At 41.3% G+C, this 12641-nt stretch overlaps 2 protein-coding genes across 14 annotated transcripts in view; one reads left to right on the top strand and one right to left on the bottom strand.

Moving 5' to 3' along the window:
• The window catches only part of SDCCAG8 (serologically defined colon cancer antigen 8), a 65122-nt gene extending 64836 nt beyond the window's left edge, over window positions 1–286 (bottom strand). Inside the window, exon 1 of one of the 2 annotated variants that reach the window (XM_017806711.1) lies at window positions 201–286. In XM_017806711.1, the coding sequence (XP_017662200.1) occupies window positions 201–210 (10 nt within the window). In that variant the 5' untranslated portion in view covers window positions 211–286. The remainder of the gene's footprint in view (window positions 1–200) is intronic. The other variant, XM_017806712.1, reaches the window with a different exon arrangement.
• Window positions 287–342: 56 nt separating this feature from the next.
• Window positions 343–12641, top strand: part of CEP170 (centrosomal protein 170) — a 100481-nt gene continuing 88182 nt past the window's right edge. For all 12 annotated transcript variants that reach the window (XM_017806764.1, XM_017806766.1, XM_017806762.1 and 9 more), the window contains exon 1: window positions 343–481. The gene's annotated coding sequence lies outside the window, so the exon portion shown is untranslated. The remainder of the gene's footprint in view (window positions 482–12641) is intronic.

Below are 12641 nucleotides of genomic sequence, written 5' to 3'. Positions count from 1 at the left end.
ACCCAGCCGGCCTCCCCTCGCCCACCCCTGGCAGCGGTGGGAGGGTGGTCGCCGCATCCTCTCTCCCCTTTGTTGTGGATCGCGGCCGCGCTCACGCCTGCGCACAGCGCAAGTCCGCCCGCCCGCGCCCTCGGGCCCGCGGCGGGCGCAGCGCCGGTCCCATCGCGGCCGGGGCAGATCGGGCGGGAAGCGGCGTTTACCTCCGGCCATCGCCCGCTCAGGGGGCGCCCGGGGTGCGGGCAGCGCTATTGTCTGCGGCCGCGCAAGCGCAGCGTGGCCCTGCCGCCCCTCGTCCGGCGGCGCATGCGCAGTGCGGGCAGCGCCGCAGTGCCCGTTACCCGCCGCTATGTGCAGGGAATAACGCCGGGGCCGTTGCCAGAGGGACACCGAGCGCTCCGCCCCCGCATCCCGCGGGATGCCGGCTCGCTGAGCACCCGCTAGCGACGGCCCCTCCCCGGCGCGGCGAAGCCTCCTCGGAGGGGTGAGTGAGGATGCTGCTGCTGCCGCCGACGCCGCCCCGGGGTGCGGGTCGGGCGGGAGCCGTGGTGGGGAGCGGGGCCGCGATCGCGCTGTTGGTCCGCCCGGTGCCCATTGTGCCAGGCGGCCCCGCCCGCCGGGACCGGGGGGCTGCGGCCGGCGGAGGGGGACCCGGCACGGTGTGGGCACAGTCAGTCAGCTCCCCCTCCCCCGTCCCCGCCGGGCCCGGAGGTTGCTCCGCGCCCCCGCCTTCCCTTCTCCTTGGGGCCGGGGGCGGGGGATGTCGCCGCTGCCACGGGGCATCGCCTCAGGCGGGATGCGGGCGGCGCCCCCAGATCCCACTGCCCGCGTGTCCCTGCACCTTTCCGCCTGCCGGGCTCCTCCGGCACACCCACCAGGGCCTGGGGCTGCGCTCCTGCCTCCCCTCCCGAGGGCGGATTTCCGTGATTCCAGCGGAGACCTTTCCAGAGGTTTAATTTTTTTTTTCGGTTGCCCCCTTTCACTGACCGCCCCGGGGCTGGAGGCGGCATGTTTCTCCAGATTTAAAAATCAGTGACACTCTTCGTTTGAGATGCGGCGTTTCCCCCCGTCTCCTTTGAAATAATGTCTTCTGGGAAAGGATGATGGAGAAAATCTGCGGGTTTTGCCTTTTCTCCTATTGCGTATTTTCACCCCACGAGGCGGGTCCCCTGCGCTCGAAAACACCTTCCCGAAGGCGTGAGCTTTTCGCTCTCGGGGGCGCTTTCCCGGGGAAGACGTGGAATCGCGGGTTTTTGTCCCCGGTGCCGAGGGGCAGCGCGGGGCCCACTTTGTACGGCGGCCGCGGGGCCGAACGGGTTACTGCGCTAACAAAAACCCGATGGCGATTCTCGGCAGAGAGCGCGGCGCAGCGGAGGAAGCGGGAGGGGAGAGGAGGGGCGGGGCGGAGCGGAGGGCGCTCCCCGGGCCGCCCCCCCGGTGCTCCCGCAGCTGCCGGGCAGCAGTGCCCGTGCGAGCCGGGAGCGGGGATGGCCTACCCTCGTTGGTATTTTGAGGGCCTTGTTAAGATGAGCCAACAATTAGCCCATCAGTGCTTGATGGAAAAAAATGGGATGTAGATGCTTATGCTGATGAGTTGCAGATACATAAGGATCGCGTTCTTGTGACAGGAGATTAGGTAGCATCCACTGATCTGCACTTGGAGGAAATTATTTTCTTCCCTGTAAAAGCAAAGGTGCTCATAAAATATTCAAGTACTTTGAAAGAATAAAGCCTGTTCTATTGCTGCGATGATCATCTTTTTTGCTTTGAAATGCCATTCAAAGCATTGTGACAGTGTTCATGGCCTTGGGCTTGTGTCTGTAATGTGATGTGTGGGATGGGACAGTTTTTGTAAACTGAACTAAGACATGATTAAATATGCTGTGATTTCCTATGATTAATTTCCTCTGGGAATTACTTTATGTCCAGATGCTGAGAAGTCTGCCTTACTAAACTCTGCTAATATGAAAACTCCTCAACTTTAAATTTTATTTAATGGGGGAGAAAATTTAAACATAAACACCACAAAGAAGCTCCCTTTACTCTTGGATTATCATTTTCTTAAATTCTTTGTCACCTTCATGTAAATGTTTTGTTGTTGTTGGCTTTTTTTCCCCTTCCTTGTCTGAAGGAGATCAAGAAGGCTAGCTGAATAGAGAGAATAATGCAGCTGGGGATACACAGGATTTTGTCCAAATCTCATCTGTAATAGATCAGATAAAAATGTTTTCTTTAATTCTTCTGAAGATAAACATTCTAACATATCATTTGTTTACCAAATTTATTTCATCGTGGTAGTACATTTGTTTGGGTTTTTTGACCGTGTGGTAGGTTTTCCCCATATCTATTCTTTTGAAAAGAACAAGGGGTTCTTCCTATATTGTGCTTCATCGGCTGTAATGGACTTGATAGGCAAAATTTTTTAAAAATTCCAGTGATGATATACCAATCAGAAAAGATCCAGCTTGTGAAAGTGAACTGTCAAAGGCTATGTTCAGTTGTAGGTGGGAGCTTGGAAGCTTCCTCAAATGACTGGAATGAAACCCAAGGCTTGAGTAGTTGCAGACATGGATTTTGCAATACCATTTCTACTTTTTGCAAATGCAAGGAAAAGGTATTTAATGTATATCGATACCATCAGATCTGCTCGAACCTCCTAAAAGGACAATTTCCGTGTTAGCACTGCTTTTCTTAGCTTTGTGGGCAGAGTGGAACTGAGATAGAACAGATTGTTTTTACTTTAGCTAGAAAGTAAGGAAAAACTGTGAAATTCTGGTTTTCCCGTAGAAAATTCTGAACAAGGGAGTCAGGCATGGAATCCATGAAAATAGGAGAATTTGTACAAGTAAATTCTGCTATCTGCTCTAGCACGTGCAAGGTTGTAGAAGGACACAATGGCATACACTTCCCTCTCTTTGAAGAACATGCTACATGACATCAAAAAAATTGATTCTGTTTGCAATTTGAGAAAAGGAAGTTGTTTGTTACTGAGGGACGGAGGTTCAAATCTGCTGGCTTGGAGCTGCCTTAGATATGTGTATCTCTTCGAAGGTACACATCTTCACTGCACTAATTGATCCTGTGGGGGTCTTTCATTGTCTGTTGGCTTTCTAGTGCTCTTACGGAATGCCTGCATGTCTTCCGTTCTATTATTGATCCTTCTGTATCTACACATTTTCAGTGGACTGGTCCACAGAGAGCAGCTTCCCTCAGTGCACGATGCTAATGTTTCCCTGGATCAGAGTCCATCTAGGGCATTGAATGGGACAGGTGTCATGGGGAAAAATAGTATGTGATCAAGTGACTTAAACTGTAACATAATGCATGTAAATTAGAGTAGGAAGAGAGTAAAAACTACTTGTTTAAACTACTTCATGTCTGTCTATTGTACAGTTATATGTGCAAAAAATATTGAAATAAATTGCAAAGGCTTGGTTCTTTTCTTAGTTTAGTTTCTCTGACTCTACCACCAAAAAGCTGGGGTGCTGTTTTTATTTTACAGGTGCATTTTTTTGTAGAATGATCATTTTAATTAAAATTGTGTTTGACCTTCAAAAGTCCTCATATATTTTAAATTAATATATGTGATTTTCTATCATATATTATGTAAAAACCTGCTTGTCCTAGGCATTTCAAATAAAAGCCACAAATATGTGTGCTGTACTCTGCTGCATCACTGAAGTTGAAGTGTGTCGTGCAGGCTCTTAGATGTGGGTAAGAAGTAAGTCAGAGAGTAGGTGGATATTAAAGAGACTGAGTAGCAGTATCTTAATGCCTCTGCATGGAGTATTCCCAGTATTCCCAGTTACTCACTCTCCCCTGGTTTCGCTACAGCATGGCTGTACTGCTCTATTGCAATGACTCTGGTAGTTTTCTAAGTACCTGAGAAGTTAATTCACTCCACTAACTGAGCAGAACACTATTTCTTTTCTTTTTGTTTTGCTTTTTTTAGTTTTTCTTCTCTTCCTCCCTTGAATTAGCAAATTGAATTATCTTATTGTGTGGTCAGATGAGTGCCAGAGCAAGTACACAGAATGGGGACAGCAGCGTCAAGCCAGGAGGAGAAGAATACTCATTCTTCCAGTAGCAAAGATACATGTGGTCTACTTTACTGTCCTACGTGGTTGTCCTTTGTGCCACTGTAGGCTACTGCAATCAGAGAGGAGGTGGGTTATGCATAAATCCAAGAAAACAAAATTAATAAGATACTGGGTTTGTTCTTGTTGTTAGTCTTTATTTGCGGTCCTTGATACATAAAATGCCCACAGCCACAGACTAAATATTCAGAACATATCACTGGATGAAAAAAATATTTCTCTGTAAAGTACGTGTTAAAAGAGGGGCTAGAAGTGGTTCTGTTAAGCTTTGTGGTCTTTGTACTAGGATAAGCAGGATTTTTGTGCCAGACTAATATTGGTGTCTTCTCCTTTACAGAATTTAAGGATGTAAATTTTCAAATATTTTCATAGTTTTCGTCTTTGTTACTTACTAGTTTTGATGCATGTGGTTTTTGTGAATTGTAGAAAACTGCTATTAGGTATGTGTTTAGAGAAATTGTTTTTATTAATTCAAAACAGGGATTGAACCACAATCTCTCTTTTTATCCCTTGAATAGAATATATTCTCAGTAAAACATGATAAATTTTTCCCATATGAGTTCAACGTATCTGTCAACTTTGTTTCTCCTCTGAGAAATTGTTACTGAAAAAATAGACTTTTCCTTTGCTAGGTGCTTTGTAGAGCTTCAGGATCCTCCACCGGTGGGCCTAGTAGGCTGATTCAGATCCATCAGTGGCAGCCCTCTTATTGCCTAGCTTCTTTGGTTGGTTTTGCTGCATTTCTTTCAGCAGTTGGTGGTTTTTTTTCTTTGCTTGTTTCTGTTCTTGTGAACTAAAATGTTTTATATTCTGATCTAGTCCATGAAACTTAAGAGGGTATTGTTCGTGACAAATAGCTGAATCTTCTGAAGTCCCTGTGGTGGTTTTTCCAGATGTCATCTTATCTCATTCTGTACTTCATTCCAAATGAAATTCTGGTTCTGCTCGTTTTGTTTCTTTCCAGGAAGAACTGCAATTACTGAGCTTTTCAGAGACATAATAACAGAAGTGATGCCACTCCCTGGCATTTCCAAGATGTTTCTTTGTGCGCAGAGTATTTAGTTAGTCTTCAGCTGTGATATATGAAAAACTTGTAATCAATCCATTAGCAAATCATTATGGTCTGAAAGTAGTAATACACTCAGTGCATTAAATCAGATGTACTTGTAACTTTTCTCTCAAAATTACATGCACAAATAATTTTGTTGATGGTCTTTCTGTTGAATTGCAAATATTTGGCCATCTAAATATGCATTCTGTTCTGTGTTCGAAACCAAAGCCTTTTCAGTTATGTCTTGTTTGTCCTCTCCTAGTGGATTGCATTTCAAAATTAGGAAGAAAGCGACAGATATCATGATATCTGTCATGAAATGTCATGATATCTTCTCTGTTTTCTCATGAACTTAGGTTTTTCCTGCTTACATTAATCTTACCTTCTCTTCTCTGCTCCCTTGGACTTAAGATGACTGTTTAGTCCTATGGAGCTGTACCATCACAGGAATCTCGAAGTCAGGAATTATTCTACTTAATTTTATAATTTTAATTTACGAAAGAGAATGGGTAATATTGTAGTTTTACTTCTTTTTTTTTTCTTTGAATTTTCATAAGAATGGCCACATAGACGGACCTTTTTTCTGACTCAGACACAGCATCTTTTCTCTGAGAATAGATATAACCTGGTGCCAAGGGAGAGTTAAAAAAAGGTGCAAGCAATATATGGTAATTTCTGATAGTCTTCCATCTGTTTTCCGCTTGCAAGTTTTGGGTCGGGTATAGTTTCTGTTAAGGATTGTTCCTTCCACTTAATCTTCATTTCTTCAGCTGTGTCTTGAAAAGACAGTTCACTAAAAATGGCCTCATTTTTTATTCATGTTCAGCAATATATCAGCTTAATTTAATAAGTAAAATCTTGATTTTTCTACGTATTTTTGTTATTACAAAAATGCTGCCCCAGTTTTGTGAGATTAATGATGATTATACTTTTGCTCATTCATCTCCCCATTCTTTTTATTGTACTTGGCTTCCAAAGGGGATAGTCATGTAAAGCGAGGGTGAAACCCTTCCTTTAGGAATAACTTTTTGAGGTGATTCACAAGTCAAAAACACATTTCGAATTTTAGCTTTAAGCTGCCTGTGAAACTGGCCATTACAAATATTTTTTTAAATTTTAAGCAGAAGTTATTCAGGAAGCCTTGGAGGAACCACTGAGAACTTGTTGTTTAGCTTTTGGATTAGCAGAGAGTTTTGAAGAATGATGGCAACTGGTTGACATAAGAATTATGGAACCACTGCTTTTTTTTTCATGTTACAGAAGATACTGCCCTCTGTGGTCATTTTTTGTTTTGTTTACTATCACAGCTCCTGTTGGTAGACATAATAAAAGGTGTTTTTCAAAAGCTGTTTTTCTTCTAAATGCTGCTCAGTCATCACGCTCTTGTAGTTGTTTAAACATCATACCAATTATTTTATTAGGCCATACTGGTGATAATTGGGTAGAGCCTTTATTTCTATGAAGTCTACACTAACTTGAATCTTTAGCAACCTTAGTGAGATTAATTAATTCTAAGTATGCCGTAGTTCATGCCTATTTGTTAGTGAATGTTTTTATTTTTGTCTGTTACCATTTTGATCACAAATTCAGTAGCATATTTTTAATTAATCAAATCCTAATTAGTCTGCTACTAAATACACCTTGTTATCTCTTGACAGGACAAGAGGAAGTGGAATTGAAACTGAAAGAGAGTAGGTTTAGATTAGATATTAGGAAAAAATTCTTTACTGTGAGGGTGGTGAGCCCAGAGAAGCTGTAGCTGCCCCAACCCTGGCAGTGTTCAAGGCCAGGCTGGAGGGAATCTGAGCATCCTGGTCTGGTGAAAGATGTCACTGCCCGTGGTGGGAGTTTGAAACTAAATGATTTTAAAGTCCTTTCCAACCCAAACCATTCTATGATTATTTTCAGACCAGCTGCAGTCCTAATATATTGCAAGGAATCCTATGTGTAACTTTTTCTTGCTCGGTGCTCTTTTGAGAGTTGCAGTTGCATGACCAATATGGATCCTTCAGATACATTTTATGTAGTGTATCCGAAAGAGGCATAAACTCATCAAGATCTGTAATGTCAGTTGAAGAATGGAAGCATATGGACATTTTTCATCTGTTGAAAACAGATTCCTGATACAGGGAATTGTCTCCACTTCTTTTGTGGGGAGCTGCAGAGAGGCTTCTGATGAACATGCTTTTTTTTTTTTAACATTTTTTTCTTCTTTTGTAAACAGTACTGTGTGGCTTTGTTCTCTTCAGTTTTCATCCTAGTTGGAGAACAGTAAGAAAGATAATGTTGCTGGCACAATGCTGGAATTAGTGAAAAGGAGTAGTTGGATGTAGTCAGTAGGAGTATTGCAAAAAAGAGTAAATATTTAAAAGAAAACTCTTCCCAAAACAAAACTGAAAAAAAGAACACCAAGAGTGAGCAATGGAAAACTACATTTACACAAAAAAAATATCAGGCTGAACTTAAGCTTGGACATAGAATGAGTCAATCACTTGAAAGTCCAGAGATATCACAAATTTTTTTTTTCTAAGTTTGGCAGTAACAATATTTGAAAAAAGGTAGCCGCTGCAGAAAACATTGCTGTTTTCATTAATCATGCTTTGCCAATTTGTGCTGAATCTTTGTACCGTTTGTTTCATTGTCTCTTTTTCTCATTCAGAATTTTATTTTTGACTTCCTTAAGTATGGGTAAATTTCTGGCTGCCCCAGGTCTCAGTGCAGTCAGTGGATCTTGAGATATTACAGGTGACTTGTGTGTATGACAGGATCTGTTTATACATAACAATGCAAGACCCAATATAATTCTATATATAATTATATTCTTTAGCTTGCTGTAGGAAGTTTATTGCTTATCATTAACCAATACTGTCTTTTTTATTTCCTAAAAGATTTCTTTCTCCAGTGTTTGCAACTTCTAAATCACAGATAATTAGCTGGCATACTGGATGTGTATTTTTTTTACCATTCCTTAAACAAACACATCCCTTTGCTTTTCTCCATTTTTGTGGCCTGATTGCATTTTCTTTAGCATACTTTCTGGCACCTTCAGCTGTCAAAGTTAAACGTGTTAGGTGTTGTGTTGTTGAAGCTGCAAATAGCAACAGTCAACTTCCCCCTTAGAGCAGACTGATACTCCAGAATTTGGTTTGTGTTGAACTCTTGGAGGATTGTCATTGCATGTAGATTGTTTCAGAGTGCTGCCTGGTTACTTGCTTTGAGGAGGTCAGCATTTGTAGCAGAACTAAGAACTAAATTATCCAGCAATCACCTTTCAAACCTGCACATAGTTGAAATGTTTATAAGATTTTTTTTTCATCATGCTTTGAGTTCTAGTTTGTTAAGAAGTGAGGAGTTTTTTTTTGCTGTAGTTTCTGTTGTTGCTTTTATGATCTCAAATTTTACTTACCTTATTTATGTACTCCACACAACAGCCATTTTCAGTTGGTTTCATTAATATTACTGGGTATTTACTTAAATGTCTGACAAGATGAATTCTTTTTGTTGTTATCTGGGCAGCTTAGAGCATATAGTAAAGTCTTTTGTATGGTGTCAGTAAAAAAAAAGTTGACCCATTAAGACATGAGAATGAACCAGGAAGTCCTGAGTCATTCCTTGTCCAGTTGAGGCAAATAGAAACCTTTAATTTAGTAAAAAAACAAACAAAACCTCCCAAAATAAACCGTAATGTTATTTTTTAGTACAATTAATAAAATTAGTTCAAACAGCACTATGGGAAGAGACTAGTTTTAGAAGATTAAGATCCTTGAGTTCCTGGATTTTGTGAGTCTTTCCTTTGGTGCAGTTTCACTCCAAAACCAAGAAAAGCATTATGCTTTGCTATTTTTGTCTACTGTGGTTTTTGAGGGACGATGCCATTGACCAAAAAAAATTATTCAATAATGTCTGTGTATTGTTTTATTTGTATAGTTATTTCCATAGGAATTCTTCCTTTCTTTCTATTTAAGATACTTGTTTACATTTGGGGTCACTAATCTAAATCAGATATAGAAGACAGACTGCATTAATGCATCATGAAGGGAGGGGCTAAAGATTAGATCATTGGATTGGGGTGTGCTATAAAACACAGTCGAGGCAAGTGAAAAACAGAATAAAAATACACACTGAAACTTTTTACGAAATATATAGTTTTAGTCTGTAATGGATAAATATGAAAAACTACTTTATATTTGAATAATAATTGTGGTGAAGCACTGAAAGAGGTTGCCCAGAGAAGTTGTGGATGCCCTATCCCTGGAAGTGTTCAAGACCAGGCTGGATGTGCCCCTGAGCAATGTGGAAGGTGTCCCTGTCCATGGCAGCAGGATTGGAACTAGATTGTCATTAAGGTCCCCTCCAACCCAAACCATTCTGTGATTCTATATTAGTAGTCCTTACAGTTACTGTAGACTTGTCTAAATATAAGAAGCCCTGTAAGACTTAGATGGATTTGGTATAATTGCTGTGTGTTCTTGTAGCAGCCTAAGCAGAACTGGCTGCTTGCCTGGTCCTGTCCTGTTCTTCCCTTTTCTCCCACCCCTAACTGCACAGCCTTTTATTTTGGTGCTAGATAGCTGTGTAGCTTCTGGGCACCATTCATTTGTTTATGGGAGTGGAGAAGAGTACAAGAGTTATTCTGTCACTAGTTGAACACTGAAATAGCCCCGCTCAGCTGCACAGCCACGTGTGTCCTGCAGCCAAGGCAAAGGGAGGAGTCATGACTTTGTGGCGGGGGCAGTGCAAGAGGTTTGGGATTCTGACAGCAGAGAAACTGGCTTTGGCTGATGTGGAAATGCAGCTTCTTCACTTTAGCATTTATATGATGAGGCTTAAAACTGCTCATTTGCCTGTCAGTTGAGTCTTCAACACTAAGGTTGAGAATAAATCAATACAGTGAAGTTCTGGACATGCATGCAACTTATGACAGGGTAGTCTGTGTATAAGTGTTGTAACGTATTAACTTTGCAAAGTAACTCCTGCTGTGTGGCACATGCAGGGAACACAAGGTACTTCACACAAAGCAGGCTATTTGAGATTTGCTGCAATACAAGTGTGTATGCAGGAGCTGCTAATAAGGAAGACATGTCACACTATGGATTTCACATCCCATACCGCTCCTATATTTAGACTTTAAATTTAATTCAGCTGCCAACTTCCTCATTTCAGCTAGTAAAACTTGGTCAGAGACTGCTTCACTATCATAAATTCTGGATACACTAGAATTTTATCAACTTTTCCGATATTAAAAGCTGTGGAGAATTTGAAAATAAAATGTGTTTTTTGTTGCTCTCAGCAAACTTGCAAAAACATCTGAAAAGCACTTTGAAGTTGAGGATAAAATTTGAATAAAACCCAGTCTTTGGAGTTCTGTTGTTCATAGAGCTTTTGTAACTACTCAGAATTAAAATACAAATAATAAAGGATAATTGTTTTGTCATGATTATTCAGTATTCTGTCATTTTTCATCTGCCTTTCTGTCTGCAAAAAAAATTGTAGATTGGTAGTTTCTGGTACATTCTAGAGCAGCTGTTTCTAACTGTAGAGCTCCACTTTTGTGACAGTATTGGCAGGCGTAGTTGGACCATTATTGATACATCTCTTTAATCCATTATGGGGCTTGTGTGTTTATACTCTCAATGCCACAAGAATGCACTGTTAAAACTGTTCATGTGCCTGGATGGGATGGTGCTCAACCTGTTCATCTTGGGGACCAAGTACAGGGAATATGTTTGTGTTTTCTCTCTCCTTCCTCTAGCTTGTAATAGTACATGGCTTGTACATCCAAGGCTAAGGGGAAGAAACCACTTCTGAATTTCCCCTGCATTGGGAAAGCGCTTTGCTTTTGATTCAAAGTAAAGCAATTCTATTAAGATAAAATGGAGAGAAAAACATATGCAGGAGAACAAGTAATGTCTAGTTTCTTATGGATGTATCCTGTGTCCCAAACTGTACCAAACCTCAACGTGCACATGTACTCACTCTTGTGCGCTTGCTTGGGAACCAGCAATATTCTGTGGGAAAAATAACCTGGGTGGTGAACGTCCTGCTAGACCAGAGAGAGCACAAAGGAAACGTGAGAACAGGTCGGCCAGCAGGCTGTAAGCATCACTTCCTTGGGGAACTAAAAGTGGTTTCAGTAAGAGCTTTAATTGCTAACTGTGAGGTAGAAGGAGAATACAGTTAAAAAAACCCCGACGCACAGGAACTTCCACCTTAACATGAAGAAGAATGTTTTTACTGTGCACTCACTAGAACAGATTGCCCAGAGAGGTTGTGGAGTCTCCTTCACTGGAGATATTCAGGAACTGTCTGGACACAGTCCTGTGCCATGTGGTCTAGGATGACCCTGCTTGAGCAGGGAAGTTGGACCAGATGACCACTGTGGTCCCTTCCAACCTTACCCATTTTGAGATTCTGTGAAACACAGAGTAATTTAAAGAACTCAGGATGTGCATTGTTCCAGCCTTTGAAAAGGGAACTCGCAATGATCTGTCTTAATCAACTTCTTATGCTTTTGTCCATATTTAGTTCCATCTCAAAATGATTTAAAATATTTTTGGTAAACCAGAAGGTTATTTCTCTATTGCAGCAGCATGGTCAGTGTTGCTTAAATATACCTTTTGCTTTTTATTGAGTGAGCTTAACTAAGTTTCCAGTGACATCTTTTTGTTGGAGACATAAAGTGAGTAACTTGTGTAGTAATTGTGGGTAGTTCTTAAAATAATCAAAATCCAAGCCCCCCAACTTGTTCACTGAAGTGCAGGCAAAAAGGGATGACCTGCTCCCCTTTTGTGGATGGGGTTACAATACCACTTCCTCATGTTTGGTTCAGTGCCTGGAGAATTGTGTGTAGAGTTTGGAGCTCTTCCCATTTAGCCTCCCCTTTCACATCTCTTCCTTTTATTTTTTTTTTTAAGACAACAAAATTATTGAACTTACAAAGGAAAATATATATGGATTTCCTCCCACAGAACAATGTGAATTTGAGATATCTGTCTATTGAAAGACACTCCTGCATTTGTTTAATAGCCTTTAAAAATATATATAATATGATACTAATAAAAGCCTTTTGTGGTGGTCTCCAAGTATTCTGAAGTTAACCAGATTTTTATTGTAGCATTCTGCAAAACTTACGCTGAAGTACAAAATTAAGTTTGTATCCCCAGTCATTCTTAAACCAACTTATAAAGGTCCACGTGAAAATAGTCTACTTACTTAGCAGTGAGAGCTTCTCATTGTGATTTAGCTGAGGGGTTGTAATCTACAAGTCCTTGCATAAATACGTCAAGCTGCATATTCACTCTGTGTTAATTCTGAAAGTTTATACTGACAATTCACAAGCTGTTTGATCACATTTAGTAAAGAAGAGATAGTAGAAGAGAATTAAGACTTATAGTGCTAGTAGCTATATTACCATTCGTTGGCTGCATACAAGAAAGGAGTGAGTAGGCAGCACAAGCAGATGTGGAACAGCTTCTCTGCGGGAAAGCCATTTGCCA

The sequence above is a fragment of the Lepidothrix coronata genome, unplaced genomic scaffold (genome assembly GCF_001604755.1).
Source record: "Lepidothrix coronata isolate B3197 unplaced genomic scaffold, Lepidothrix_coronata-1.0 Scaffold16, whole genome shotgun sequence".
NCBI lineage: Eukaryota > Metazoa > Chordata > Aves > Passeriformes > Pipridae > Lepidothrix > Lepidothrix coronata.
The sequence above is the reverse complement of the archived record's forward strand: the minus strand, read 5'-3'. Positions and strand labels throughout refer to the sequence as shown.